This window comes from Ovis canadensis, chromosome 3 (assembly GCF_042477335.2).
Source record: "Ovis canadensis isolate MfBH-ARS-UI-01 breed Bighorn chromosome 3, ARS-UI_OviCan_v2, whole genome shotgun sequence".
Classification (NCBI taxonomy): Eukaryota; Metazoa; Chordata; class Mammalia; order Artiodactyla; family Bovidae; genus Ovis; species Ovis canadensis.
Window position 1 is genome coordinate 97,014,859 of NC_091247.1, and position 24,429 is coordinate 97,039,287.

At 40.1% G+C, this 24,429-nt stretch overlaps 1 protein-coding gene across 1 annotated transcript in view; it reads right to left on the reverse strand.

The window, feature by feature from the left end:
• Positions 1 to 3,931: 3,931 nt before the first annotated feature.
• Positions 3,932 to 24,429, reverse strand: part of TACR1 (tachykinin receptor 1) — a 165,535-nt gene continuing 145,037 nt past the window's right edge. Inside the window, exons 3-5 of the mRNA XM_069583727.1 lie at positions 16,849 to 16,999; positions 6,244 to 6,440; positions 3,932 to 4,487 (exon numbers count right to left, since the gene is read on the reverse strand). Of these exons, the coding sequence (XP_069439828.1) occupies positions 4,196 to 4,487; positions 6,244 to 6,440; positions 16,849 to 16,999 (640 nt within the window). The 3' untranslated portion in view covers positions 3,932 to 4,195. The remainder of the gene's footprint in view (positions 4,488 to 6,243; positions 6,441 to 16,848; positions 17,000 to 24,429) is intronic.

Below are 24,429 nucleotides of genomic sequence, written 5' to 3' on the forward strand. Positions count from 1 at the left end.
CTTTTTAACAGCTGAGTAATACTCCATTGTGTATATGTATCACAGCTTTCTTATCCATTCATCTGCTGATGGACATCTAGGTTGTTTCCATGTCCTGGCTATTATAAACAGTGCTGCGATGAACATTGGGGTACATGTGTCTCTTTCAATTCTGGTTTCCTCGGTGTGTATGCCCAGCAGTGGGATTGCTGGGTCATAAGGCAGTTCTATTTGCAATTTTTTAAGGAATCTCCACACTGTTCTCCATAGTGGCTGTACTAGTTTGCATTCCCACCAACAGTGTAGGAGGGTTCCCTTTTCTCCACACCCTCTCCAGCATTTATTGCTTGCAGATTTTTGGATCGCAGCCATTCTGACTGGTGTGAAGTGGTACCTCATTGTGGTTTTGATTTGCATTTCTCTAATAATGAGTGATGTTGAGCATCTTTTCATGTGTTTGTTAGCCATCTGTATGTCTTCTTTGGAGAAATGTCTATTTAGTTCTTTGGCCCATTTTTTGATTGGGTCGTTTATTTTTCTGGAGTTGAGCTGCATAAGTTGCTTGTATATTTTTGAGATTAGTTGTTTGTCAGTTGCTTCATTTGCTATTATTTTCTCCCATTCAGAAGGCTGTCTTTTCACCTTGCTTATAGTTTCCTTTGTTGTGCAGAAGCTTTTAATTTTAATTAGATCCCATTTGTTTATTTTTGCTTTTATTTCCAGAATTCTGGGAGGTGGATCATAGAGGATCCTGCTGTGATTTATGTCTGAGAGTGTTTTGCCTATGTTCTCCTCTAGGAGTTTTATAGTTTCTGATCTTACATTTAGATCTTTAATCCATTTTGAGTTTATTTTTGTGTATGGTGTTAAAGCCCTACAGTCTCATTGCATGTCTTCCACCAGCTGCTCATCACTCATTTGAGTGGGCATGCCTGAGGGATGAGGCAGTACAGCGTGGCCCCTTCTTCCTGGGCTCTCTTCCAGGTTTCCAGGGCTCACAGAGATTAACCACTGACGTTTCTAATATTGCCAAGGGCTTCCTGACATGTTTTCAAACACAGGGGGCTGGACCAAAGCTCTGGTGGTGGCTGTGGGAGTGACGGCACAGATTTCCCCTCAGGAGAGAGCTGGCCGTGGGAGTGTAGTCAGCTGCCTGCCTCTGGCTGCAGTACCTTCAGGACCCACCATAGTGTTCAAGCCCAGACCACTCTCTCTCCAGATAGCTCCCAGTCAGTGAAAGTCTGTTGTGTGTACGAGGCCTGGCCATTTCTGCTAGTGTGGGGCACTCTTTGCATGCAAGCTGGTGAGCCAGCTGAGACTTTCCCTGGGCTGTACCTCATATGGAAGCTCCTCCTGCTCAATCTCCCCCCACCTTTTTCACAGGCATCAGATTTCCACGGAGTCTCAAGGCCTCCCCAACCTGCCCTCCTCACCCCTTATCTTTCCCGAGTGTTCCCTCAATGAGTCTCTTGCACTTCTAACTCTGTCCTGGTGTCTGCTTCTGGGAGGACCTGAACTGACACAGTTCTACTCATAGGCGACTCTGCTGGTCACTTCACACAATCCCATACTACCTTCCCAGATTCCCACCCAGAAATTGTTCTCACATCTTGCCAACCCATTTTGTCACAAAGGTAGGAGTTTGCTGGGCATTGGGCTCCATTCTTTTGTCTGTGCAATTTGTTAGGGTTCATAGGACCACCCCATTCAGTATCTTATAAGGTGCTTAGTTTTCCTAGAAATGAGACAGAGGCAAGAATTAGTCAAAAACATACTTTATTTCTGTATGGAGATTCTTCCAGGATCCCAGGTTGGAAAGTATAGAAACCTTAAGAACTACCTGTCTTTGTTTACATGATTCTTCCTGAAAGCCAGGTCAATAAGTTTAGCTCCCAAGCCCCCTTTTCCCAGGGTTCCACCTGGTCTTTCCGAGAAAAAGGAAATTCCACTACGTCTTAGCGCTTTAGTGGGAGGTGAGGAAGATAAGAACTCTTGTCCTTTAGTTCTTCCCATTTAGTCTTCCTCCCCATCTCTCAGTTGCTATGGTCCTACTGTGTCTATGATATACATCAATTTCTGTCTGTGAAAGAACAAGGAGAAATTGGCACAGTATAAATAGCTCACTGACAGCAACCGGATCCCACATTTTGGAAGTAACATAACAAAGATGGCCCAATGATGCTTTCTATTTTATCACTACTGAATAGAATATCAAGGAAAAACACTTAGGAGATAAACACAGGGTGACGCATTTCTATAAGAATGAGACCCACGCACAGTACAAATCATGGTGTTTCTCACACATGGGAGAAGGCAGCACTTTTATCAGTTAAATGGGTGTTGGAGGGTGGGTCAGTGGAAGGCCTGATGGCTCTCTCTCAGAGGAAACGTTCTGCCACATTTGATACTGCCCGCTCCAACCATGTGCAGTGATGATGCTGTCCAACCACATCCCTTCGGTTCCTCTAGCCTGGCTGATGCTCTCTTTGGAATTATCTCAAAGAACTTCCATTGCAAAAGGCTATCTTAAGGTCTTTGACTTTGACCCCATTACGCATGTTGAGTGTGTGTCTTTAGAATCCTGTGGAGACTCTGCTTCTCAACTGCCTCCATGCCTGCTGGGAAGCCTAGACCAACTAAGACTGGTGAGTTAGCAATGGCCTGTCTGATAGGCTTTCTCAAGAACAGAAGAAGCTGTGTGTCCCCAGCCCTCTGCTCTGTCAGGGCCAAGTCCAGACCAAGTGTTCAATAGTCCTTGTTAAATTCAACTCTAACCTCTTCCATGGAGAGAAAGTCCCCCTACTCCTTAACATTTTCTTCTTGGGTACTTCTCACAATCATGCCAGTTCTTTACATCCCTCTGATGTGAATAATCCATACATGGCCTGATTCTTTGTTAGAAGTATGACTAAAATGTTTTGGGCACTGACTTTTGTTGCCTCTAAATTAAGTATTCCATCCATGTGTTTACACTGAGCTGGTTTCCTTCGTTTAATCCTTCTTGTTCTGCTTTGGCGAATGTGGGCTGTCAGGTCCTTCTGGCTTCTACTATTGCTTTACAGCTTCTTCCCTGCCTGCCAATGCCCTAGCAGGGTGAGGGCCAGCACAGCTGGTAAAGGCTGTAAACCTGACGTGCACCACTGTTCTCCTTCAACACAATGGACGCAGGACTTGTAAATGCATCCTTCAAACCATGAGGAAGGCATTTATGTAGTTACATGTTGTCTCTGCTTTCAGCCACATCTGGACAAAGCACAGATCTGGAGACAGACAGAAATTGCATGCTCACCTGCTGTAACCCCAAAACTCTGTTAGGACATGAAGTGCTCTTAGTTCACAACTCTTTGTTGACCGACTCTTCTTCTTTAGGGTTTATTGATCATTCTACCTCTTTTAGGCAGGAGGCCAGCAAAGCCAGTGGCAGGAAAGGGAGATTCAGAGTCTAAAGAGCAGATGTAAGGTGGCCTCTTCCCCCAAATGTGGTTGCAGGGCACAGCCTCCTCAGTCATTGAGCATCTGAGCACATGCCTAATGCTAGATCAGATTAAGTGTCGCACACTTCTCCTGAGTCTTGGTTCATAACGGACATTAGTATCAGTGGACATATTCCATTTGCATTGGTGGCTCAGGATAGTCAATGGGGACATAATACAGATGAATTTGAAACTCTCAATCCCATGACACATTGATTTACTGAGATGCCAAAAGGGGCTTCAGAAGTATACCTTATTTTCATTGGTGCTTAGAAGAGAAGGTTAAATCTTTCATTCAGATTTTAGCTGGTTTCTCCTTTCATTTACATTATCAAGCAGAGGCTGATGCAGTGTGAGCCAGCAGCTAAAGGAAAACAAGCAAGACTGAGAACAAATCAGTTTGATTTGTTTCTGCACTGCAGGAATCACCCTGAAATGAGCACATGCAATTGAAATTAATTCTAGAATCTTGGGATGGATTGTAGAGAAAATCAAGTTTAATCTTCTCATTGTACAGGCTCAGAGAAGTCAATGATTTTTTTGGGTCACGCAGCATGTGTGTGACAAAGATATAGAAGAATGTAGGTTTTTAACTCCAGAATGGAATGCTTTCCTCAAATTATTCTCAGCCTTTCACAAGCCCCAAGGGTGTTTCTTATGGATTTTATACCAAAGATTTATCCATGCATGAAATGAAGCAAGACAAAGATAGAGTTGGCCGTGCCTGCTGAAAGCCCAGTGGTCTAGGAGAGCATGTTGGAGTAGAAGCTGAAGCTCTCCATCGTGGTCTTAGAGTCGCTGTGAGAGGGGTCATTGGAGATCTGGTCCAGGGATGAGGGCACGGCCTTGGGGCCTTCCTCCAGGTCTTCGTCATGAGCCCCCACCACTGTGGAGACAGTGGTCTCCAGGCGGCTGACTTTATAGATGCTGCCTTGGGTCTGGAGGTACCTAGTGGATTTCATTTCGAACCCTTCATGGTCGCCAGTACTGATGAAAGGGCAGCACCGAAAGGCATGCTTGAAGCCCAGACGGAACCTGGAAGGAGAGTGAATGGACAAGTAACGCTTGAGTATGGCCTGCTCTCAGGGGTGTTCCCACCATTGCAGAAGCTGTTTAACATGAGGGTATACCCAAATGAGACTCTGTCTTCTTATTTTTTTAAATTAATTGATAACTGGAGATGCTAAGGGCAAAAGATTCAAAGATCAGTCATCAAGGTCAACTCCAGGATTAGAACCCAAGTTCACGTGAAATGCAAGTCTGTACTGAGGGTGGCAGTTGAAATATGCTGCCTCTACCGGCTCTGGTTCAGTTCAGCATCAGTAAAAACATTCACCAAGTGTTCATTATATGTACAATACAGTGTCAAGACCCAGTCCTTTCCCCAAAGTAGCCCACTGACTTTCTACCAGTCGTGTCCCTTCAATGTGCCTCAGTTTCCCTGTGTTTTAAGCAGAGAGAATCAGCTTTTACTTAAAAGATGTGCTGAGAGATTTAACCTAGAAATGTTTAGGCAGGTTGTGAGGCTCTTAGAAGAAAGAGACATCTGTGAGTTAAACAAAGACTATTTGGAAAAGTCCCAGGGAATATCTGTCTTCAAAGCCATAGCCCCTGAGTGTCTCATTCATGGAAGGCTCCTTGTAGGCTGATGCCTGTTGGCCACAAATGTGACTAATCTTTTATCCCTCCCCCTCCTTCTCCTGTCTCCCTTCTTCACACAGAGGCTGAGGGGGTGCTCCAGATGACTGAACTGCCATCACAGCTTCCCAGCTCCCTTTTGCAGACTCTGCACACTGTGGTGGATTCCTTATTGCTAATCACCATTCCTGAGGGTTCTTTCTTTTCTTATTTGTCTGAAGTTGGCTTCCACTTCAGGGGAGGCTCTCCTGGGCCCTGCGGCCAAACAAAGGCAGAATGGGGCCTTTGAGGCTCTGACTTCTTTTTGCTTACCCTGTCCTGCTAGAAGTGCTGGAAGAAACTGGACAAAGCTACCTAAAAAAATTTTTTTAAGATTTTTTTTTGATGTGGACAATTTTTAAAGTCTACTGAATTTGTTACAATATTGATTTTGTTTTGTGTTTTGGTTTTCCGGCTGCGGGGTATGTAGGAGATGAGCTCCCCGACCTGGAATTGAACCCACCCCACCCCCGCTGCATTGGAAAGTGAGGTCTTAACCACTGGACTGCCAGGGAAGTCCCTGCCCAGATGGGATGGGCAGAGGAAAATGAGAGACCAGAGAAGGGAAAAAAATGCCATGTGGTGGATAACATTCGCGTGGCATCAATCTCTCTCTCTCTTGTTGTCTCTCACTGTCTGACTCATTCATTCTCTGACCCTTTCTCTCTCTGATTCTCTGCCTCTTTCTGCATGCACAACTCTCTGTGCATGAGATCCTTAGAGCAGACTGAACAAAATCATGAACTTGATCCAGCTGGCAGCCTGATTTATGTGTATTAATCACAGAGAGTTTTTATCTGCCCTGCGCCCGACCCTCCAATACTAACTTAGTAACCAGTGTTTAAAAGTCTGAAGATTTCAAATATGGGTGTGTGTTTCTGGCTCCTCTTGGAAATGAAAAAAGGTCTACTCATGGCTCCTGTTCCTGCATGGTGACAAGACCATTTGTCTTTGTAGTCCCCAAGCAGCCGACGTAATTGAGCAGAGCCGGCTGTGAGAGAGGAGTGAGTGGTGCAGACTATAGAAAACTATCCCATGGTTCAGTCAGCAGGGATTCAACAGAGCGATTATTAGGTTCTTGCCCTCGAGAGACTATGGGGGATGAGGGTCTTACCTGTCATTGAGACAGCAGTAGATGATGGGGTTGTACATGGTAGAGCTCATGGCCAGCCACATGATGGCCAGGTAAACCTGCTGAATAAACTTCTCCAGGTAGAGATCAGGGTTGATGTAAGGCAGGAGGAAGAAGATGTGGAAGGGCAACCAGCAGATGGCAAAGGTGCATACAACAACGATCATCATCTTAACCACCTGGCAAGAGAGTGAGACAGGAAAGACTAGCAGCACATCTTCCCTTTATAAAGGTTATTTTCTCTCTTATCCTGCCCACTTACTGTGCACAGTGTGATATGTGATATAAAGTAACTATTGATATAATAACACCTTTCAAGGTGGAGGAAGGACCATTTATATGTGGTACCAAAGGACTTTGGTTATATCAGTGATTCCCAGAGAGTGGCCCCAGGACCAGGAACATAAATATCACCTGAGAAGTTGTCAGAAATGCAAATTCTTAGACTGCATTCCAATCTAACTGAATCAGAAACTTTGAATGTGGGACTCAGAATTCAGTGTTTGAGAAGCCTTTCTGATTATTCTCATGTGCATTCATGTTTGAGAATATCATATCATACTTCTGGGCAATGGCTGGAGAAGCCAAGGGAGACCAGATTAATGAGCAAAGATTAATGAGCAAAGGCTGTTCAAGAGGAAAAGATCCAGGAATGGGGAGAAAGCAGCAGAAGGAAAAGGGCCATGAGTCAGAGTAGGCTGCTAGACTTGAAGACTCTGGGGGAGGGAAAAGAATGGGTAGGATCTGGATAGCTGCAGCAAGGGATGTCAGATGTTTAAAGGGAATATTCATAAAATGGCTTTATGAATATAACCCATTCCTTTTTATTCCTAAGACATCTTGAGAGAAAGAATGACCTAGAAGATGTGTGGCCAATATAGTAGAATAGGAAGGCAGTGAGTTCATCTCCTCGCATGGGCACACCAGAATTACAACTAGTTACAAAGCAACTATATATGGGAAAAGCTGAAGACTAGCAGAAAAGATTTTCTACAACTAAAGATATAAAGAAGGAATCACAATGAGATGGGTGGGAGGAATAGAGATGCAATGTAATAAAGATCCATATCCTTGGGAAGGTAAACCACAAATGGAAGGGTAATCACAATTGCATAGTCCTTCCCAGAGGAACAAAAGGCCTGAGCTCCATGCTGGGTTCCTAGTGAGTCCTGAACTGGGAAGACAACACCCAAGACTCTCTGTCTTTGAAAGCCACCAGGGCTTATACACAGGAGTGCGAGAAGATTGTAGGAAACAGAGATTCTGTTCCTAAGAGAGCCCGAGTCAGACCTACCTGCTGAAGAGTCTCCTGGAGAGGCAGGAGGCAACTGGGACCACCTCCAGGGATGAAAGTACTGGTGGCAGCCATTTTATGGAGTTCATTCTACCTTGAGGACATTGGTTTTGGCAAATGTCATTTTGGAGTTCTCCTTTTAACCTATTAGATCTGGGAGCTTATCCACACACCAGTGGGCTGGTATCAGCCCCAGAGCCCTCATTGACCCATAGCCACAGGCCCTAGAACCTACCCCTGTGCACTAGTGGCCAACAGTCAGCACACAAGGCAGGTCTGGCAGTGAACTGGGCTGGGAGCCTCACCTACAAGCATGCTCACAGTAGTCAGATCCACCACAACAGAAGGGCACACACAGCACACATAGGGGGCACCCTTAGAGCATATAGCTCTGCTGACCAGACAGGAGTGTGCTGCTAGGTCCCACCGCACAGCTCCAACATAAAGCCACTTCTCCAAGGTCAGAACTTGTAATCAACTCACCTGATACATAGAAATAAGCACCAAGAAATCAACATTCAAAAAAAGATCATAGCATCTGGTCCCATCACTTCATGGCAAATAGATGGGGAAACAGTGGAAACAGTGTCAGACTTTATTTTTGGGGGGGCTCCAAAATCACTGCAGATGGTGACTGCAGCCATGAAATTAAAAGGCACTTACTCCTTGACAGGAAAGTTATGACCAACCTAGACGGCATATTAAAAAACAGACATTACTTTGCCAACAAAGGTCCATCTAGTCAAGGCTATGGTTTTTCCAGTAGTCATGTATGGATGTGAGAGTTGGACTGTGAAGCAGGCTGAGTGCTGAAGAATTGATGCTTTTGAGCTGTGGTGTTCGAGAAGACTCTTGAGAGTCGCTTGGACTGCTAGGAGATCAAACCAATCAATCCTAAAGGAATTCAATATTCATTGGAAGGACTGATGCTGAAACTGAAACTCCAAGACTTTAGCCACCTGATGTGAAGAGCTGACTCATTTGAAAAGATCCTGATGTTGGGAGAGATTGAAGGCAAGAGGAGAAGGGGACAACAGAGAGTGAGATGGTTAGATGGCATCACTGACTCAATGGACATGAGTTTGGGTAAACTCCAGGAGTTGGTGATGGACAGGGAGGCCTGGCGTGCTGTAGTCCACGGGGTCACAAAGAGTCGGACATGACTGAGCAACTAAACCGAACTGAACTGAACTGAAGGAATTCCATACTGTTCTCCATAGTGGCTATACCAATTTATATTCAAAACAACAGTGTAGGAGGGTTCCTTTCTCTCCACACTCTCTCCAGCATTTATTGTTTGTGGATTTTTTTTGATGATAGCCATTCTTGCTGGTGTAAAGTGATATGTCATTGTAGTTTTGATTTACATTTCTCTTATACTTAGCAATGTTGAACATCTTTTCATATGTCTCCTGGCCATCTATGTGTCTTGTTTGGAGAAATGGAGAAATCGAGAAATGTCTATTCTTCTGTCTATTTTTTGATTGGGTTGCTTGTTTTGATGCTGTTAAGCATTATGAGTTTGTAAATTTTGGAGACTAATCCCTTGTCGGTCACATCACTGGCAAATACTTTCTCCTAATTTGTGGTTTGTCTTTTTTTTTTTTTTTTGCTTATTGTTTCCTTTGCTGTGCAAAAGCGTTTGAATTTAAGTTAGTCCCATTTGTTTATTTTTGTTTTTATTTCCATTATTTTGGGAGATGGATTGAAAAAGATATTACTGTGATTTATATCAGAGAGTGTTCTGCCTGTGTTTTCCTCTAGGAGTTTTATATAGTGCCCAGTCTAACATTTAGGTCTTCCTGTGTGTGTGTGATATTTTTTAAATTTATTTTTTAATTGAAGGATAGTTGCTTTACAGAATTGTTGCTTTCTGCCAAATATCAACATGAATCAGCCATAGTTATCCATATATCCCCTCTCTCTTGAACCTCCCTCCCGTCTCTCTCCCCATTCAATCCCTCTAGGTTGTTACACAGCCCTGTTTGAGTTCCCTGAGTCATTCAGCAAATTCCCATTGGCTATTTATTTTACGTATGTTAGCATATGTATTTCCATGCTACTCTCTCCATGCATCTCACTCTCTCCTTCCACGCACCCCTACACTGTGTCCATAAGTCTGTTCTCTATGTCTGTCTCTCCACTGCTGCCTTGCATATAAATTCATCACTACCATCCTTTTAGATTCCATATATATGTGTTAGTGTACAATATTTATCTTTCTCTTTCTGACTTACTTCCCTGTGTATAAGTAGGATCTAGTTTCATCTACCTATTAGAACTGACTTAAATGAGTTTTTTTTATGGCTGAGTAATATTCCATTATATATATATACATATATATATGTATATATATATAAAGAAGTTGTGGTACAACTTAATATGACTCCTTTATCCATTCATCTGTTGATGGGCATCTAGGTTGCTTCCATGTTCTAGCTATTATAAATAGTGCTGCAATGAGCATTGGGGTTCATGTACCTTTTTTGGTTTTGGTTTCCTCAGGGTATATGCCTAGGAGTGGGATTGCTGAGTCATAGGTTTCATTTCTAGTTTTTTAAAGGAATCTCCATACTGTTTTCTATAGTGGCTGTATCAGTCTACAGTGCAAGAGGGTTCCTTTCTTTCCACACCCTCTCCAGCATTTATTGTTTGTAGACTTTTTGATGATGGCCATTCTGACTGGAGTGAGGTGATATCTCATTGTAGTTTTGATATGCTGTTCCCTAATAATGTGTGATGTTGAGCATCTTTTCATGTGTTTTTAGCCATTTGTATGTCTTCTTTGGAGAAATTTCTGTTTAGGTCTTTTCCCCTTGTTTTGATAGGGTTGTTTGTTTTTCTGGTACTGACTTGTATGAGCTGCGTGTATATTTTGGAGAATAATCCATTGTCAGCTGTTTCATTTGCTATTATTTTCTCCCATTCTGAGGGTTGCCTTTTCACCTTGTTTATAGTTTCTTTTGCTGTGCGAAAGCTTTTAACCCTAATTAGGTTCCACTTGTTTATTTTCACTTTTATTTCCATTACCCTAGGAAATGGGTTATAAAGGATTTTGCTTTGATTTATGTCATTGAGTGTTCTGCTATGTTTTGCCTATGAGTGTTCTGCCTATGTTTTCCTCTAAGAGTTTTATAGTTTCTGGTCTTACATTTAGGTCTTTAATCCATTTTGAGTTTATCTTTGTGTATGGTGTTAGGAAGTGTTCTAATTTCATTCTTTTACATATAGCTATCCAGTTTTCACAGCACCACTTATTGAAGAGGTTATCTTTGCCCCATTGTATATTCTTGCCTCCTTTGTCAAAAATAAGGTACCCACAGGTGCATGGATCTATCTCCGGGCTCTCTATCTTGTTCCTTTGGTCTATATTTCTATTTTTGTGCCAGTACCATAGTGTCTTGAGGACTGTAGCTCTGTAGTATAATCTGAAGTCAGGAAAGTTGATTCCTCCAGCTCCATTCTTTCTCAAGACTGCTTTGGCTATTTGGGCTCTTTGGTGTTTCCATATAGATTGCTTAATTATTTGTTCTAGTTCTGTGAAAAATACCCTTGGTAGTTTCATAGGGAGTGCATTAAATATATTCAGATCTTTATGTAGTGTTCTTTCTTATCTCTTGTAATATTCTTTATTTTAATGTCTATTTTGTCTTATATGATGGTTGCTACTCCAGCTTTCTTTCGATTTCCATTTACAAGGAATATATTTTTCCATCCTCTCACTTTCAGGCTACATGTATCTTTAGGTCTGAAGTGGGTTGCTTGTAGACAACATATATATGGGTCTCTTTTTTGTATCCATTCATCCAGTCTGTGTCTTTTGGCTGGAACAGTTAATCAATTGACATTTAAAGTAATTATTGATATATATGTTCCTATTGCCATTTTCTTAATTGTTTGGGGTTTGTTTTTGTAACTGCAGATGGTGATTGCAACCATGAAATTGAAAGACACTTGGTCTTTGGAAGAAAATCTATGACAAACCTAGACAGCATATTAAAAAGCAGAGACGTTACTTTGCCATCAGGTCTGTAAAGTCAAAGCTATGACTTTTTCAGTAGTCATGTATGGATGTGAGAGTTGGACCATAAAGAAGGCTGAGCACTGAAGAATAGATGCTTTTAACTGTGGTGTTGGAGAAGACTCTTGAGAGTCCCTTGGACTGCAAGGAGATCAAACCAATCAATCTTAAAGGAGATCAATCTTGAATATTCATTGGAAGGACTGATGCTAAAGCTGAAACTGCAATACTTTGGCCGCCTGATGTGACGAGCCGACTCATTGGAAAAGACCCTGATGCTGGGAAGAATTGAAGGCAGAAGGAGAAGGGGACAACAGAGAGTGAGATGGTTGGACGGCATCACTGACTCAATGGACACAACTTTCAGCAAGTTCTGGGAAATGATGAAGGACAGGGAAGCCTGGTATGCTGCAGTCCATGGGATTACAGAGTTGGACATGGCTCAGCAACTGAACAACAAATTGCCATTTTCTTAATTGCTTGAGGTTTGTTTTTGTAGATCTTTTTCTTCTCTTGTATTTCCTGACTGTATAAGTCCCTTTAACATTTGTTGTAAAGCTGATTTGGTGGTAGTAAATTCTCTTAACTTTTGCTTGTCTGTAAACCTTTTGATTTCTCCATCAATTTTGAATGAGATCTTTGCTTAGAGTAATTTTGGTTGTAGATTTTTCACTTTCAGTATTTTAAATATATCATGACATTCCCTTCTGGCCTTCAGAGTTTCTTCTGAAAGATTAACTGTGAAATGTATGGAGTTTCCTTTGTATGTTACTTGTTGCTTTTCCCTTGCTGCTTTTAATATTCTTTGTCTCTAATCTTTGTTAGATTGATTAGTATATGTCTTGGCATGTTTCTCTTTGGGTTTATCCTGTATGGGACTCTGCTTCTTGGACTTGATTGGCTATTTCCTTTCCCATGCTGGGGAAAATTTCAACTCTAATCTCTTCAAAATTTTTCTCATACTCTTTCTTTTCTCTCCTTTTTCTTCGAATGTTGGTGCATTTAATATTGTCCCAGAGGTCTCTGAGACTATCCTTAGTTCTTTTCATTCTTTTTCCTGTATTCTGCTCTTCAGCAGTGATTTTACACTTTATTCTATCTTCCAGTTCACTTATCCATTCTTCTGCCTCAGATATTCTGCTACTGATTCCTTCTAGAGTATTTTTAATTCCAGTAATTGTGTTGTCTCCGTATGTTTATTCTTTATTTCTTCTATATCTTTGTCAATTGATTCTTGCATCCTCTACATTCTATTTTTGAGGTTTTGGATCATCTTTTCTATCATTATTCTGAATTCTTTTCTGGTAGTTTGCCTATTTCTTCTTCATTTATTTGGACTTGTGTGTTTCTAGGTTGTTCCTTCATTTGTGCAGTATTTCTCTGCCTTTTCGTTTTTTTTTTTTTTTTTTTAACTTATTGTGTTTGAGATCTCCTTTTCCCAGGCTTTGAGGCTGAATTCTTGCTTCCTTTGGTTCCTACCCTTGTAAAGTTGGTCCAGGGGTTTGTGTAAATTTCATGTAGAGTGTGACTTGTGCTTGCATTCTTTTGGAAGGGGGTGAGGTTTTTTTTTTTTATCATTCTGATGGGCAGGGCTGAGTGAGGTGGTAATTCTGTCTGCTGAAGATTGGGTTTGTATTTTTGTTTGTTTGTTGTTTGGATGAGACATCTTGCGCAAGGTGCTACAAGCAGTTGGGTGATGCTGGTATACAAGTGGTTGCTTTTGTGGTATTTCTCACTATTTGATACTCCCTAGGGTTAGGAGTTCTCTGGTAGTCTAGTGTCTTAGAGTCAGTGCTCCCACTCCAAAGGCTCAGGTTTGGAAATTCTCCAGGGAACAGAGATTCCAGAGGTGGTTTGGTATGACATTAAATGGGATTAAAATGAATATACAAAAATGAGAAACAAAAGATGCACCCCAGACCAATAGCAATGACAAATTAAGTAAATAATAACTAAAATAATACAATATACACACATACATATACACCCATAAACAAATCCAAAACAATAAAAAAAATACAATAGATAGACCCGTTGAACAAAGGAAACCAAAAATTATATCCACCAGTTAAGAAGAAAGCTAACTAAAGCACAAACTGGAAAACAAAACTAAAACAAGGTGCCAGCTGGGGAATAAAACAATGAAAACAAGACAAACTAACCATATGGTGAGAAAAAGAAAGAAAAGAACAAAAGAATAGAAGTGTAAAGTTAAATAGAGGTAGATAAAGAACACACACCAGTTTGTTGCATTTCTATATACTGCTAATGAACTATCAGAGGAGAAATTAAGAAAAGAATCCCATTTACAATTGCATCAAAAAGACTTAAATATTTAAGGATAAACTGAACCAAGGATCTGGAAGAATTATACATGGAAAACTATAAAACACTGATAAAATACATTGAAGAAGACACAAACAAAAATCAATATAGACCAATATATAGCATGCTTACAGATTTGAAGAATTAATATTGTTAAAATGACCATACTACTCAAGGCAACAAACAGACTCAATGTAATTTATCAAAATAGCAAAGACAATCTCACAGAACTAGAACCAGTAATTCTAAAATTTGTATGGCCACACAGAAGACTCCAAATAGACATAACAATCTTGAGAAAGAAGAACAAAGCTAAGGGCATTATGCTCCTAATTTCAAAAAGCTATGCTAAAATCTATAGTAATCAAAACAGTATGGTACTGGCCCAAAGCAGACACAGAACTCAATAGAGCAGAATAGAGATCCCAGAAATAAACCCACACTCATATGGTCAATTAATCTATGACAACAGAGGCAAGAATCTACAAGGGGGAAAAGAAAGCCTCTTCAACAAAATATCTTGGGAAAGTTGACTGCTACATACAAAATGATCAAACTGGATCACATTGTCACATAATGATTGGACATAAAATCAAAGTGGATGGAATAAATAAATTCAAAGTGGACAAAAAACTAAAATGAAAGACCCCAAACCATAAAACTTCTAGAAGAAACCATAAGCACCACCCTTTTTGACACTGGGCTTAGCTGGTTTTTTATTTGTCTCCTCAGGCAAGGGAAACAAAAGCAAAAATAAGCAAGTGGGACTACATCAAAATGAAAAGCTTTTGCACAGTGAGGGAAACCACAAACAAAGCAAAAAGGCAGCCTACTGAGTTGAAGAAGATATTTGCAAACAATATATCTGTTAGGAGATTAATATCCAAAATATGCCAAGAATTCATATAAGTCAACATCAAGAAAACCATACAACTACATTAAAAAATAAGCAGGGACTTGTATAGATTTTTTTTTTCCCAAGAAGATATACAGGTGGCCAAATGGCACATGTAAAGATTCCCAACATCACTAACCAATAGGGAACTGTAAACCAAACCACAATGAGATATCACTCACATGTACCGTAAGACTATATCACAAAGACAGCAACTAAGTGCTGGCGAGGAGAAACTGTTAGTGGAAATGGAAGCTGGTGCAGCCGTGCTGGAAAACAGTATGAAGATTCCTCAACGAATTGAAAATAGAACACCATAGGATCCCGCAACTCCACTCCTGGGTATTTATCCAAAGGAAACAGACACTTTGAAAAGACTCATGCACCCTGATGTTTATAGCAACATTACAATGGTGAAGATATGAAAGCAACCTAAGTGTCCCCTGATAGAGGAATGGGTATAAAAATGCATATACATACAATAGAATATTACCCAATTGTTAAAAATAAAAACTTGTCATTTGGGACAACATGGATATATCCAGAGTGTATTATTCCAACAGTAAATCAAATACCATATGACTTCACTTATATGTGAACTCTAAAAGCAAAACAAAGAAACAAACAAAACAAAAGCAGGTTCACAGATGTAGTGAATAAGAGTGGTTGCCAGAAAGAAGGGGGATGGACAGGGGGTTGAAATGGGTGAAGGGGAGCCAGGGGTACAGACCTCAAGTAAGTCATGGGGATATAATAAGCTACATAAGGAATATGGCCCATAGTATTTTAATAGCTTTGTGTAGGGCCAGATGGTTACTGGAATTATTGCGGTGATAATGGATGCAAATGTCCAATCATTATGCAATACACCTGAAACTAAATACTATTGTAAGTTGACTATATTTCAATTAAAAAAAAAGCTATCTAGCATCTGCACAATGAAATACTATGCAAAGTGGTACCAAAAGAGGGGAAAAAAAGAATGAGAAAGCTGTTTCTATATTGAGTTTTGAAGATTTTGTGGATACTGTTAAATTTAAGAATGAGGGGAAGAAAAGTGCATATTTACAATTTATGTAAAAAAGAAAAGAATATATGTTTATTTGGCTTATAAATACATTACAATATCTGAAAGGATTAATAACAAATAACGGTGGTTACCATGGTGTGTGTGTGTCTGTGTGTGTGTGTGTGTGTCTGTGTGTGTGTGTGCATACGTGCATAAACATTTGGGAACTCAGTCGACAGAGGACCTAGAAAGGAGTGAGCCTTTTCATGGTAATACTCAATATATTTTTTGACTTTTAATTTTCAAACAATTTAAGACTCCTAAGAAGTTGCAAAAATTGGACAGAGAATTGTCAGGTACCCATCACAAAGCTTCTCCCAGTGATACCATCTTACACAGCTATGCCACACCATCAAAATCAAGAAACCAATGATAGTATAATACTATTAACTACAGGCTGTATTTGGAATTTGCCAGCTTTTACATGTACTTTTTTGGTGTATAGTTCTATGAAATTTTATCATATGCAGAGATAAGTAAAAAATCCACAGTAATCAAGATACAGAACTGCTCCATTATCGCAAGGAAATTCACTCATGCAATCCCTTTGTAGGCAGATTCTTCCCCTAGTACTAATCCTAGAAATTCCCAGTTTGTTCTCCATCACCATAGTTTTGTTTCTTTTAGTGCTTTTTGATGTTTGAATGAAATGAATGTATAATTTTGTCAAATTGTAATAACTAAAGAGAACTGAATAACTCTTCATGCTTCTGTAGGTAAATCTATGTGCTTGTGTTTTAATGAACTGACAGTTTTCTGTTAGTTTTAGGGTGAGAATGAGGGGGCTTATGCCTGTACAGGCAGGCCTAGGTTACAGCACGTTGAAGGCAGACTTCTTCCTCGCCTCCCCTTCCCTCCCCTCCTTTCTACAGTTCTTGGGGCCCAGGGACTGCCTCCAGGACTCCTGAGGCTCTGGGGCTCACTTGCTTACCAGGTTGTCACCTGTGCCAGGGTGGGGTAAGTGCTGCTAGCCATTTGCTCACCTTGCGCTTGGCTGAGACTTGCTCGTGGTAGCGGTCAGAGGAGTCCCCAGGGATCTCACTGGCCCACAGTGTGATGCCCACCACAGTGTAAGCATAACCTATCACCAGCAGGGGGAGGAAGTAGATCAGCACAGTCACGCAGATGTGGTACCTGCAAGAAAGTGAGTGAGAGTAGTCAGTTCAAGAAGTAATAGGGCTGGCTACTTGTCATCCTTGACAGCAACCTGTCTCAGACTAGTTACTTGCATGAATAAGAAGGTGATCTATTAGTGGATAAAGTAGAGAAAGCAAATCTTTTTGACATGTTTTTCTTGTGGACTTTTCCATAATGGAGATTCCTGTTCAGAATGAAAAGAATAAACGTAATGAAAGGGAACTGAATTTGTTGAACATTTATGGCAATTTTAGTTCAGTATTGCTTATTGTTCCCTCCAAAGGAAAATGCAAACTTGGGCTGAATTAATAGGAGTATATTTTCTAGAATAAAGAAAGTAATTGTACCACTCAATAGTACTTGTCAGATTTAAACTTAGGTTTAGTTTTGATGCAGGGACATACATCAATAGAACAACTAGTACATTCAGATGAGAACAACTGTGATGGTTAATAAGATTTGTTTAGTTGCTAACTTATGTCTTAATCTTTCGCAATTCCATGGACTGTAGCCAGCCAGGCTCCTCTGTCCATGGGATTTCCCAGGCAAGAATACTGGAGTAAATTGCCATTACCTTCTCCAACTGGATCTTCCTGACCCAAAGATCAAACTCGTGTGTCGTGCATTGGCAAGTGAATTCTTTACCACTGAGCCAGCCAAGCTATTCTAAATGACAAATGGATTCACAGATGTAAGTATAATTATCCCCGAGAGAGACAAAACTTATCCCAGAATTAGGTGAGAATAGACAAAACTTATCCCAGAATTAGGATCAGTAGGTGAGAGCTACAAAGTTTAAGCTACTTCCAAGCATAGTTCTTAAATATATATCTCTTGATGGAAGCTGTCTGGGTCTCTGAGTTACTGCTTGAAAGACAGTTACCAAAGGATTTGAGTCTGACTGGAACATGAACAAGAAACAAACCTTTGCAGTGTTAGCCCACAGATTCTGAGGTTTCCTACAATGACACAACTTGTTGCATTCTGTTTAAAGTGAGGGTCATTGTAAGTTGGGCATTTAAATAAGTTATCTGAATTTTGAGAAAGAATATTTTTTCTCAGAGGGTCCTTGGAAGGTGTGGCTAGTTATAGGGCTTTCCCTCTGATATGCGTGTAATGCAAAAGCTCAGAATTTCGAATATAATAATATGAGAACAGCTAATATTTGGGAAGGTTTACTCTAGGTCACTGTGTTAATAATTACATTAATGATAGTGTTAATAGCAGAACTGGAAGTTAGATTTTATTTAGTGAAGAACATGATGCCAAGGACTTTACTGGCAATATTTTCATTAACCCTCAAAACAAAGGTAGTGAGAAATGGAGTATTTCTCATACATACAAACAAGTATGTCCCAGTCATCAGCAATTCCATCCCTCCAAATGTGAATTTCTGAGCCTAGAGGGCACCCAGAAAGAACAATATCTACTATTCAACAGCCTCAGCCACTCCCCATGGTAAGCACTGAGAAGCTGGGGTGTGTGTGTGTGAAAAGCATTAGAAACTGGCCCCAGATAGCTGAGATACATATGAAAGAAATGACTTCAGTGAGCCCAGGCTCTTGTATCTGCTCATATATATAAAAAAGCACTAAATTACTTGAGATATCTGGTTTTCTTTAATGAACAATAGTCTTTTGATGTTCAGACTACTTGCCCCTTGTTGCAAATTTCTATATAACTCGACTCCTCCTCCTGCCTCCTGAGAGCAGTTCTCTCAGGGTTACTTGAGATTCTGTCTCCTGGACCTGAAGTCCTAAAAATTCCCATCAAATAAAACATAACTTGCAACTTCTAGGTTGTGATTATTTTTTAAATGGACAGTTTTGGCGACCAACAAAGGGATCCAGAACGAATTCCTATCCTCGACCTGAACTCTACAAGAATCTGGAGCCTTGGTACCAGAAGAGGTCTCTTGTGCCCATCTACCACCTCCTTGAAATCCAGACAGATTTGAGTGAATCTTCCTGGATCTCAGATCTCCTGTATTGGTTGATGATCTTAAGTTTTACTAGGGGGAAAATGTTATCTTTGAAACTTGGTTTCAAGAAGAGGTACCTGGGTTTCTCAGTTTAGACACTGGGTGGGACATCCTCAAAGTACTGGGAAGAGTTTTCTCAATTTAGGTGCTGAGTAGGATATCCTCAGTGTTAAGGCACTGGGAAGATTTTGCTCAAGCAGGGGATCCTCAGTTTTAAAGCCTTGGGAAGACTCATTTTGGATACTGAGTGGTTAGCCTCAGTTTAGAGACTGAGAAGACTGCTCAAACACGAGTAAGGCGGGCCTGAGTTATTAGAGGGGAAGACTGGCTTGTTGTTTTTCCTTGACTTGGCTACCTTAATAGAGTTTGTCAAAATAAAAAGGAAATCTTCTGAGAGCTTCTGAGCTCCAAAATGGACTCTCTTCCTGGCTGGCAACGGCTTTCTCAGATAACTGAGAAATTTGCAGGAGTGGTGGAAGCAAGACCTCATGCCTTGCAGCTTGTTCCTACAGGAAAACCCACTCATGTAATTAACAAACTGCTCAACAGGGGACACACACAAGAACTGGCTATCCCACAATCTGAGCATCCATGAAAGTCTAATACTCGACTGGGAAACCCGAGACACATAAGACAGGGCTTAAACAACTCTGGGGCAAAACCAGAGAACTTAAGCTCCCCAAAAGCACACACTGGCCCATCACATGCAATTTTATCTCAACAAACTAACTTCCAAATGGAAAATAAAGGTTTCAAAGTAAAAAGGAATGAGAAATCACCAATATCCATGCAAAACTTACATGTGTTTACTTGATTGGAAATTGGAGAAAATCTCACTATGGAAATTGAGGGGGCTTTTTCATTGCCTATGCAATTAAGTTTCATTAAGGTGAAAAGCTGGCTAGTGAAAAAAAATATATTTTCAGACTTTAAACAAAGACTTTCTAGAGGGAAACTTGCATTTCTCTGTGTCTTTGAGATGTAAATGGTCTACCCGATCTTCCCTGGTTGTTCTGTGCTTGTTTGATTTGTTTGTTTGTGGTTTTGAAAATTTGGTCTTGAGAGTAAAATTCTCTGGGTTTAGGTTACATCCTCTGCCATTCTCTTATGGGGAGGTCTTTTGCATCTTAATGGTTTGAATTTCTATTGAGATATATTTTTTTGGTGGCCAAGTGATGGATCATTTAAAATTGGAAAAACTAACTGGTAAATCTCAAGCATGCTCATCATAGCCAGTGGTCTCGCTGGTGCCTGTAAACAAAACTCAAACTAAAGGTGAAATTATGTATCTAATAATTAAACTAAGGACTTCCATAGTTTATTTAAAACAAGTTAAAAAAACTGGCCTGAGAAGCTTCATTTGTGGTCTGTGCTTCTTCTCAATGGGTTTTACAATGTCTAAAAAGAGTATTAAAATAATTATAATATAAGCATGAAAAACCTGTAAGGAAAGTCTGACTATAATTCCCAACAAGTTAGAATTTCTTTAAGGTGTTATCTCAAATGAATAAAGAAATATTTGGATGATTACTTAAAATGGGACCAATAAAATGTGATTAAAACAAGATTTGATATTACTACACTACCTAAAGCTAAATGGGCCAAAAGGGACACCTGCTGGTTCCCAACATTAAAAGCCAAACAAGTCTATCCTATTTACCTCAGGTTTTACAATATACATTTAAGAGGCTGAATGAATCACAAGCTGGAATCAAGATTGCCAGGAGAAATATCAACAAGCTCAGATATGCAGATGACACCACCCTAATGGCAGAAAGCAAAAGAGGAACTAAAGAGCCTCTTGATGAAGGTGAAAGAGGAGAGTGAAAAAGCTGGCTTAAAACTCAACATTCAAAAAACTGAGATTATGGCATCTGGTCCCATCACTTCATGACAAATTGATGGGAAAACAAGACAAAAGAAATTAAAACAAAAATAAACAAATGGAAAAAAAAGAAGAAAAACAAACAATTAAATAAACAAACAGGATCTAATTAAACTTAAAAGTTTTTGTATTGCAAAAGGAACTGTTAGATAGTTAGAATAGGAAAAAGGAGTCCAGAATGGCAGTGGCTAAAAACAAGGAAGGGAAAAGCCCACGAAAATAGAACAAAGGAAGGTCTGGGGACCAGAGTGAGGACCTCAAGGAGAACAAACAGCACTCTGGCTAGCCCAGTTTACACACGGCAGGCCCAGGGGAGGGGGAAACATATAAAAAGAGAAGCCAAAAGGCTGGGGGTCTCTCTCTCGTGTGCTCTCTCTCTCTCTTCTCTTTGCATCTTTTGGGTTGGCATGCCCTCATGCCTCAAGGATGTATTTTCCAAATAAAACCGAGCTGTACATGGAGCTGTAACACTCTGTACAGATCTGTCTGAGAGCCATAACACTGATCTGTCCAAGAGCCATGACACTGATCTGCCCAAGAGCTATGACACGCCAAGAGCTTTAACGTCCGTCTCTTCAGATTTTTGTTGTGATGGGACAGTCCCCTGACAGAACCATGGACAAAATGAAAATACAAACTGCTGAATGGGAGAAAATATTTATAAATGGTATAACTGATAATGGTTCAATATTTAAAATATATAAGCAGTTCACACAACTCAATATCAAGAAATAACCCAATTAAAAAATAGACAGAAGAAGACCTGAATAGACATATTTCAAGGAAGACATAGATAGCTAACAGGCCCATGAAAACATGCTTAACATCACTAATCATCAGAAAAACATGTCAAAACCATAGTGAGATATCACCTCACCACTATCAGAATGGGTATCATCAAAGAGGAAGTAAACAGCATTTTGATAAAGGTGGAAGAGGAGAGTGAAAGTGGTGGCTTAAAACTCGACATTTAAGAAACTAAGATCATGGCATCTGTTCCCATCACTTCATGGCAAATAGACGGGGAAACAATGGAAACAGTGACAGACTTTATTTTCTTGGGCTCCGAAATCACTGCAGATGGTGACTGCAACCATGAAATTAAAAGACACTTGCTCCTTAGAAGAAAGGCTATGACAAACCTATACAGTATATTAAAAAGCAGAGACATTACTTTGCCAAAAAAGGTCCATCTAGTCAAAGCTATGGTTTTCCCAGTAGTCATGTATGGATGTGAGAGTTGGACTATAAAGAAAGCTAAGCACCGAAAAACTGATGCTTTTGAACTGTGGTGTTGGAGAAGACTCTTGAGAATCCCTTGAACTGCAAGGAGATCAAACCAGTCAATCCTAAAGGAAATCAGTCCTGAATATTCAATGGAGGGACTGTTGCTGAAGCTCCAATACTTTGGCCACCTGATGTGAGGAGCTGACTCATTGGAAAAGACCCTGGTGCTGGGAAAGATTGAAGGCAGGAGGAGAAGGGGATGACAGAGGATGAGATGGTCGGATGGTATCACTGACTCAATGGACATGAGTTTGAGCAAATTCCAGGAGATGGTGAAGGACAGGGAAGCCTGGAGTGCTGCAGTCCATGGGGTCACAAGACATGACTGAGTAACTAAACAAAAATCATCAAAAAACTACAGATAACAAATGTTGGTGAGGATGGGGAGAAAAGGGAATGCTCCTACACTGTTGGTAGGAATGTAAATCAGTGAAGCCACTATGGAAAACAGAAAGGAGGCTCCTCAAAAAACTAAAAGTAGAACTAATATACGACCTAGCAATTTTACTCCTGCTATGTCCAAAACAAAAGAAAAAAACTAATTCAAAAGAATACATGCATCCCAATGTTCACGGCAGCATTCTTGGCCATAGCCAAGCTGTGGAAACAACCTAAGTATTCATCGACAGATGAATGAATAAAGAAGATGTGGTATATAAATATGAAATACTACTCAGCCATAGAAAGAATTAAATTTTGCCACTTGCAACAACGCGGATGGACTTGGAGGGTACTTAGTGAAATAAGTCAGACAGAAAGAAAAATACTGTATGTTATCCCTTATACATGGAATCTGAAAAATAAAACAAATTAATAAATGTAACAACAAAGAAAATACTCATAGGTATAGCAACAACCTAGTGCTTACCAGTGGTGAGAGGCAAGGGTGGAGGGGCAAGATAGAAGTATAGGATTAAGAGGTACAAATTACTATATATAAAATCAATAAGCTACAAGGATATATTGCAAAGTATAGGGGATATAGCCAATATTATATAATAACTATAAGTGGAGTATAACTTCTAAAATTGTGAATCACTATGCTGCACTATGGAGAAGGAAATGGCAACTTACTCCAATACTCTTGCCTGGAAAATCCCATGGACGGAGGAGCCTGGTAGGCTGCAGTCCATGGGGTAGCTAAGAGTCGGACACGACTGAGCGACTTTCCCTTTTCACTTTCATGCATTGGAAAAGGAAATGGCAACCCACTCCAGTGTTCTTGCCTGGAGAATCCCAGGGATGGGGGAGCCTGGTGGGCTGCCCTCTATGGGGTCGCACAGAGTTGGACACGACTGAAGCAACTTAGCGGCAGCAGCAGCTGCTGCACTAAAATATATAATATTATTAATCAACTGTGCTATAATCTTTTAAAAAGACCAAATAAAAACCACAAAAATTCAATGCATAAATCTCATATCTTTCATCATGTGGGAACCAAGCAGTCCCTTCTGTCACAGACTATTGTAGTCACTCTTGATTTTTTCTCTGGCTCACTTTGGCGCATTCCTGATCCCTGATCCCTGAGCTCTTCTTCCAAGGCCGATATTAATTCTGAGAGCTGAGTATCAGATTTGAGAGCCAAAAAATCCCCCATGAAGCTGTACAAAAATAAGTTTATACTAGATTCTATTGATCAATTCTCTAAAATAGTGAGTTTGGCAAAATATTAAAATGTAAGTTTATCTCCAATGAACTGCAAGAGTATGGTAAAACTTCTCCAAGAAGATGTCAAGATAGAAGAAATGTTTATTTCCATGTTTTCTAATGATTAAATTTCAATTATTTGGCCTACATTCATTTTAAACTTGGATATTGGATTGAGCATTTGCAGTTTCTATGTGAAAGGGGTTTATCTGAGATAGATTTTCTCTTTGAATTTGTCTGTTCTAAGTATTTTAGATAAGTGGAATCATGCAATATTTGTCCTTTTGTGTCTGGCTTATTCACTTAGCATTATGTTTGCAAGGTTCATCCATGTTATAGCATGTATCAGAACTTCATTCTTTTTTAAGCCTAAATAATATTCCATATATATATATATTTATAACATTTTAAATATCCATTCATCTAATGAGGGGCATCTGAGTTGTTTCCACCTTTTGGCTATTGTGAATAACGCTGCTATGAACTTTCTACTTTTTAGTGTACAAGTATTTGTTTGAAGCCCTGCATTGAATTCTGAGTATATATCTAGAAGTGAAATTGCTGAATCTTATTATTAAGAATAATTTAATAATAATTAAGTTATTAATCATCCATGTTTGATTATGA